The 8187-nt window shown below is 36.5% G+C and overlaps 1 protein-coding gene across 1 annotated transcript in view; it reads left to right on the forward strand.

Annotated features, from left to right (window-relative positions):
* LOC104721994 (alkaline/neutral invertase CINV2) overlaps positions 1-3063 on the forward strand; it is a 3365-nt gene extending 302 nt beyond the window's left edge. Inside the window, exons 2-6 of the mRNA XM_010440098.2 lie at positions 617-925; positions 1382-1813; positions 1898-2088; positions 2170-2537; positions 2615-3063. Coding sequence (XP_010438400.1) covers positions 617-925; positions 1382-1813; positions 1898-2088; positions 2170-2537; positions 2615-2910 — 1596 coding nt within the window. The 3' untranslated portion in view covers positions 2911-3063. The remainder of the gene's footprint in view (positions 1-616; positions 926-1381; positions 1814-1897; positions 2089-2169; positions 2538-2614) is intronic.

The raw sequence follows: 8187 nt of genomic DNA on the forward strand, positions 1-8187 counted from the left end.
TCATGGGGATCTTGATTAATATTTTTTGTTATTAACAGTACTAATCTTGTATTATTGTTTGGAACTATTATCATTAGATAAGTTTTGATTTCTCATGTATACTTTGTTATGGACTTATGGTTAATCTCGCGTGACTCAACGACGCAAGAGTTTTTTTGTTTAATTATTTGGATAAGTAATTAAATAAGATAAAAGAGAGTAAGAGGAAAAACAAATTATAATATAATTAGACACAATTTATTTGGATAAGTTTTTTTTTGTTTTTTTTTGTTCAACCCTTTGGAACTTGGATAAGTAATTAAACAAGAAAAAAGAATCTGTTAAAAGGTTTTTTTTTTTAATCTTAAGATAAACACAATTTATTTCTGAAAAAGTAAAAATCCATTGTTGTTACAAAATGAACATAGTTTTATTTCCAGATAGAGAAAAAATCAGTTTAATGATTTTATCTTAATAACTGATTTTGTGTCTTTTTTATTTTATTTTTATGACTGAATCTATAGATCTTGTTCTATCAACTAAAACGAAAGAAATGGAAGGTCATAAAGAACCATTGAGGGTAAGAGTTGAAGGATCACACACAAATTGTTCATTATCAGAGATGGATGATTTCCATCTGACTCGGGCTTTGGAGAAGCCGAGGCAGCTAAAGATCGAACGGAAGAGATCATTCGACGAGAGATCAATGAGCGAGTTATCGAATGGCTATGTAAGACAGGACAGCTTTTTAGACATGGCTCATTCTCCTGGAAGTAGGTCAATATTGGACACTCCTCTCTCTGTAAGGAACTCGTTTGAGCCTCATCCGATAATTGCTGAGGCTTGGGAAGCTTTGAGAAGGTCAATGGTGTTCTTCCGTGGTCAACCTGTTGGTACCATTGCAGCTTATGACCATGCCTCCGAGGAGGTCTTGAACTACGATCAGGTAACTAAATGATTCCGTAATCAATACAAGCGATTAGCGAAAAACAGAGACATAATCGTGAAATAATTCTATATAATGAGCAAAGTTCTCTTATTTAGAAGCTTATTTTACGTTTTTATTCCCAATCACTCAATGGCTATGTCTTAGTGTTAGATAGAAACGTTGTTAAAGACTTAGCTAATATATAAAAGGTTTAAACGACACAAACTTTTCTAAATCGTACTCGTTCACTTTATCTTCTTGATTTTGATTAGTCAAACTTAAAAACACTATTTAGTAACCTAGACAAACTTAATGCTCTTGGTATTTTATAAAATAAAGGTCATATTATTTGATTTTGGTAACAAAATGTCTTGGTATTTCATAAAATAAAGGTCACGTTAGTTTTTATTTTAGTTAGAGCATTTGAATCCAGAGCACATAATATCTTAAAACTTTTATTTTATATTTGTGTAGGTGTTCGTACGAGACTTTGTACCAAGTGCACTGGCGTTTCTTATGAATGGAGAGCCAGATATAGTGAAAAACTTCTTGCTCAAGACACTTCAGCTTCAAGGTTGGGAGAAACGTGTTGATCGGTTCAAGCTCGGGGAAGGTGTTATGCCAGCGAGCTTCAAGGTGCTTCATGATCCAGTCCGTAAAACCGACACAATCGTAGCGGATTTTGGGGAAAGCGCTATAGGAAGAGTAGCACCGGTGGATTCAGGATTCTGGTGGATCATACTTCTCCGTGCTTACACAAAGTCTACGGGAGATTTGACTCTGTCTGAGTCACCAGAGTGTCAGAAAGGCATGAGGCTTATACTCTCACTCTGCTTGTCCGAAGGGTTTGACACTTTCCCTACGCTGCTTTGTGCTGATGGTTGTTCTATGGTTGATAGGAGAATGGTAAGAGCTACCTTCCAGTGTAAACGAACAAACATCTTTTTAGATTCTTCACACTAAAACCAAATCTTGATTTGTACATTGTAGGGTGTTTATGGATATCCTATAGAGATTCAAGCTCTGTTTTTCATGTCGTTGAGATGCGCCTTGTCAATGCTTAAACCTGACGAGGAAGGTAGAGAGTTCATAGAAAGGATTGTGAAGAGACTTCACGCCTTGAGTTTCCATATGCGCAACTACTTTTGGCTCGACTTCCAGCAACTCAACGATATCTACAGGTAAAATTCTCAAGTCAAAATGATCCAACTATAGATTATTTATGATTCAATCGTAACTAAAATGTTAATTTTGTTGTTAAGGTACAAGACAGAGGAGTACTCACACACAGCCGTGAACAAGTTCAATGTGATGCCGGACTCGATACCAGAGTGGGTTTTCGACTTCATGCCTCTCCGTGGAGGGTACTTTGTGGGCAATGTAAGCCCGGCCCGTATGGATTTCAGGTGGTTTTCTTTAGGAAATTGTGTCTCCATCCTCTCTTCCTTGGCAACTCCGGATCAGTCAATGGCTATTATGGATCTCCTTGAGCACCGTTGGGAGGAACTAGTTGGTGAGATGCCGCTCAAGATATGTTATCCTTGTATTGAAGGCCATGAGTGGCGGATCGTTACTGGTTGTGATCCTAAGAACACTAGGTGGAGTTACCACAACGGTGGATCTTGGCCAGGTTAGCATTCTTTTTGTATAAACTATAGACAATCATGTGAAACGCTTGGTCCTTATCGTTATCTTTTTTTTGTGTAGTATTGCTTTGGACGCTCACGGCTGCATGCATCAAGACAGGCCGGCCTCAAATCGCGAGACGTGCGATTGATATAATTGAGTCACGGATACACCGAGACTGCTGGCCTGAATACTACGATGGTAAACAAGGAAGGTACGTTGGAAAACAGGCTAGGAAGTACCAGACTTGGTCAATCGCGGGGTACTTGGTTGCGAAGATGATGCTTGAAGATCCTTCCCATATTGGAATGATCTCTCTTGAAGAAGACAAACAGATGAAACCTGTTATCAAGAGATCTGCTTCATGGACTTGTTGATTTTTGTTTTCTTACTTTTTTTTTTCCTTTTTTTTTTTTTTTTCTGTCAAGAGATCTTATCGAGTCATCGCTCTGTTTTGTATTGGCCTATTTAAACAAAAACTTGACATACGTTTTTGAAGCCAACTTGAACATTACTTATGAATGGGCTCATTTAATTTATAAACACTAACTATTGAAAAATGTTTTAATGTGATTAGAGCAGCTCCATTGTTTTGGTCTCCCACTATTTTAATGCTTTTTTCCCATGCACACACGATCATTACTTTCCCCATTATGCCAAATGCATTCCCAACGTTTTTGTATAGGTCAACAGTTATAGACTCATGGAACCCTGAACAGCTCTAGACTATGATGCTTGGTGGTAACTACCGCGCTGCTCAGGGGTTCTTCATGCAATATAGATGGACCAACGGTGGCAATATTGAGGCTAAGTACACTTCACAAGCTGCTCATTTGTATAGCCAGATTCTTGCTAAGGAAGTTGCTAAAGCCATGACCGAAGAAACTACTACTCTACCTTCTAGAAGCATCTACTGCCACCGGTGCCACTTCTTCGCCTAAAGCTTCTTATACAGTTCTTCACAGTACCTTCCCGAATCGAGCCCTAGCTCGTCGAAAGTATGTGTATTAGTGAAACTCTGAAACAGAGATAGCATCATGTTCTAGCTATCCTCTGCTCAGTTTTTATGTGATCAGAATAAATCTTCTGATCTTGAATTAAAATTTTCACTTGAGAAGTTCTCTGTAAGTAGATTTTGCCCACCATGATCATGTCAAATACTGTTGCTATATAACTTTGATCAATGTTTGATTTGTTATGTTCACAAGTGAAGAGTGATTTCTCATCGTTAGTAGGTAAAATGAGGCTGGGATTCTGGGAACTTTGTGCTCCGTCATAACTGGTGGTCTAAAAGAGCAAGAAACGACATTACCTTTAGTTGGGATATGGATACTAGTATTGTTTGTTTGCTTAAGAAAGTGAATTTAAATGTGATAATGACGGCCATGTTCGTCTAATCAGTCGCCAACGACCAAGGATTAGTCGCAAATATTTGTTCTATTATTCTTTTAACAGTCACTGTAACCGATCGGTATGTCTTTCGTTCTGCGACTTATCGCCTATACATATATATTAATTTATATTAAAATTTAAAATGATTAGTTTATGAGATTTTAAATTTCAAGTAAAAGAATTAAATTATATGGATCTATATGATACATCCTTATAAAAATGACTAACTTTTTATAAATAACTATTTTTTTGTCTAAATATATTTTACAATATTTTTACTTAAAAGTTAAGTTTATTTAATTAGATTGTTTTTAATCGTTTGGATTTATTATTTGTTGCAAATTATGAGACCTATTACATATTATTCTAGACAATTCTTTCCGACCCTATTAGATTCACTATATACATCTCTTGATGTAGAAGCATTAATGAATCCTTGGTCAACCACAGGGCCAAGGAGCTGCATGGAATCGCCATTGATGGCACGTTTCTCGCTCCCGAAGTGGAAGCGAGTTCGAAATTCCTCAGAATCGATCCGAATCGCTTCGGAATCGCGATTCGTGAAATGTGGTGTTTGGAAGCGCCATGGAACCGTGCAATTCAGGAATGGATTTTTAATGGTTAGTTAAATTTTATATATATTATCAATCAAATTACTAATTAATTTTAATATTTTCTACTAATTACTTATTTATATTATGAAAATTAAAAACTACAAAACTGTTTTGGTATATTATTTTTTTATTACAAACTTAACTAGATTCTTATATAACAATACTAAACTTATATTTAATCTACTATAACTAAGTAATTTTTAAATAAAATAACATTTTTTTAAAAAAATAATATTATAGTGTTTACCGTCGCTTCAGTAAAACACCAAATTTAGTAGTGTACTGTGCAACAAAAAGGAATCACACTATTATAGTGTAAAATATACAGTCTGGTTGTTGAACTTTAAGTTGTACTGATAAAAATACATTTGATTGGGTGATTCTATCAGCTTTTAGAAGTTACATTAGGGGTTGAGCTAGCAGGAGATCTTTGGCCGACAGTTTATACCCTCCAAAAAGATGCATGAGCTTTGTCGGAACAACTTTTAATTGAAGAAAATCAAGTGTAATTTTCATTTTTTTTTTCTTTGTTTGCTTTATATTTGGTTTTGTGAACTGACACTACAAAAAACAGGAAATTTACGACTAAATACATAGTCGTCTAATTTAACGACTACTTACCGACTACGTAGCAACCAATTTACAATTGCTCAAACTTAGTCGTAAATCAAACGTTGTTTACCGACGAAATACAGTAGTCAGTACAATAGTCATTAATTAACGACAATTTTACGACTAAATGGCAAGAAATTAATTGAGTCGCCTAAGAGTAGCTAATTTGGCGACTACCTAGGGTCTAGGGACTACTACAGCGAGTTGGTAATTTAGCGATTACAGTGCAACTGTTGCGGTGAGTCATCACCGACTAATGTGGCGAGTCGTAAACATGTCGGCCAAAAGGAAACAAGTTTTTTCGTTTTGGGGGTTGGTGAGCCGATTTTTTTGGCGACTGTCGGTAAATAGTCGCCTATATGTCTATATATACAAAACACGTCGTGTCTTCTCCCATTCATAGAAACACGAGCTTAAAGAAGAAAAATTAACGACGGTGAGAGAAAAAGAAAAGCGAGAGTGAGAGTTTTATAATAATGTTGGGAAGTTCTAATTATAGTCATTTACGGGAATGGATGTATAAGAGGCTTGATGAAGTGACAGGAAATTTCACGGAAGAGTTTAGCACCGGGGTGGAGGAGTTCATGGCTTTTGCAAATAGCCAGCGTTTAGCACAAAATAATGGTGGAAAGATTCACTGCCCTTATGATAAGTGCAAAAATGGTAGGCGTCTTCCGGGAGGTACAATTAGGAATCATCTTTTTTGCTATGGGTTTATTATGCCAGATTATTATGTTTGGTATAATCATGGGGAAAAAATCAATATTGGCATAGGAACGAGTTATGTTGATCTGACGTTTATAAGTCAGAATGAAGAAGTGGGTAATGTGGTAGAAGATAGATATGTGGATATGGTGAATGATGCATTTCGTTATAACATAAGTTTTGATGATAACTATCATACGGATGGTAGTTATCAGAATATAGAGGAACCAATATTTAACCATTCCAAGAAATTCTACGACTTGTTAGAAGGTGCAAAAAATCCATTATATGATGGTTGTCATGAAAGTCACTCACAATTATCCTTAGCTGCTAGAGTCATGCAAAATAAGGCAGATTATAATATGAGTGAAAAGTTAGTGGATTCGGTTTGTTAAATGTTGACTGATTATTTACCGGAAGGAAACATGCTACTGGTTCACATTATGAGACAGAAAAATTGATGCGCAATTTAGGCCTCCCATATCATACAATTGATGTTTGTATTAACAATTGTATGATATTTTGAAAAGATGACGAAAAGGAAGATAAATGTTTGTTTTGTGGTGCACAAAGATGGAAGCCTAAGGAGGGCCGACGTGGAACCAAAGTACCATATAGTCATATGTGGTATCTACCTATTGCTGATAGATTGAAGAGAATGTATCAAAGCTACAAGACTGCAGCAGCAATGAGATGGCATGCCGAGCACCAAACAAAAGAGGGAGAAATGAATCATCCTTCGGATGCAGCGGAGTGGAGGTATTTTCAAGAACAAAATCCTCAGTTTGCCGAAGAATCCCATAACGTGTATTTTGAATTTTGTACCGATGGATTCAATCCATTTGGCATGTCTCGTAATCATTCTTTATGGACTGTGATCTTGACGCCATATAATCTACCCCCTGGTATATGCATGAATACAGAGTAATTGTTTTACAATTCTGTATTCTGGGTCAAATCATCCGCGAGCTAGTCTCGATAGATTTCTCCAATCTCTTATTGAGGAGTTGAAAGAGTTGTGGTCTACTGGAGTTGATGCGTACGATGTGTCCTTGAGTCAAACTTTTAATCTAAAAGCAATCCTGGTGTGGACGATCAGCGATTTACCAGCGTATGGCATGTTATCTGGATGGACAACACATTGTAAATTATCTTCTACAGTTTGCATGGACGATACAAAGTCTTTTTATCTACCTAATGGAAGGAAGACGTGTTGGTTTTATTGTCATCGAAGATTTCTTCCTCATAGTCATCTCTTAGGAGGAATAAAAAAAGACTTCTTAAAGGGAAAAGATGCTATGAGAGTGTATCCACCTGAGTCTTTGACCGGTGAGCACGTTTATTCTTAGCGGTTGAATGGTGTAAATCCACCAAAAACCAAGGACATCGGTGGAAATGGTCATGAAAGGAAGATGCCGGGATATGGGAAGCAACATAACTGGCACAAAGAAATCATATTGTGGCAGCTGCCATAGTGGAGGGACCTCAATCTCCGACATAATATTGATGTGATGCATACAGAGAAGAATTTTTTGGACAACATCATCTTTACTCTTATGCGTGTGAAGGGTAAATCAAAAGATACCATCATGTCAAGATTAGATATAGTAAAGTTCTATTCTCGGCAACACTTACATCTTGATAGTAGGGGTAAAGCACCTTCCCCGGCCTATACATTTACAGACGAAGCCATAACAAGCTTATTGGAATGTGTGAAACACTCGGTTAAATTCCTAGATAGTTATTCGCCAGACTTAGCTAGTTGTGTTGATATGGAAAATGGAAAGTTTTCAGGCATGAAGAGCCATGACTATCATGTTTTTATGGAGCGATTACTTCTATTTATCTTTGCAGAACTCATACACCGGAACGTCTACCTTGCGTTATCAGGTACTAATTAATTAATAACTCAAAATTCTATTTATTTATAAAGTAATTATATAGTTCTTCATGTGATGAAGTTTGAATATATATTGTAGGGGTTGGAGCATTTTTCCGGGACTTATGTTCGAGAACTTTGCATACAAGTCGTCCTCAAATTCTAAAACAGAACATAGTTCTAGTCCTATGCAACTTGGAAAAGATCTTTCCGCCATCTTTTTTCGATGTGATGGAGCACCTACCTATATGTCTCCCCTACGAAGCTGAATTACGAGTCCTTGTTTAATATAGGTGGACGTATCCTTTTGAAAGATTTTTTAAAAAATTGAAAAGAAAAGCAAAGAACAAAAGATATGCGGCATAATCAATTGTTGAATCATATATCAGTGACGAGATTGCATATTTCTCATAGCACTACTTTGCCGCGAACATACAAACAAAATCAAGGTA

This window comes from Camelina sativa, chromosome 2 (assembly GCF_000633955.1).
Source record: "Camelina sativa cultivar DH55 chromosome 2, Cs, whole genome shotgun sequence".
In the NCBI taxonomy this organism is placed as follows: Eukaryota; Viridiplantae; Streptophyta; class Magnoliopsida; order Brassicales; family Brassicaceae; genus Camelina; species Camelina sativa.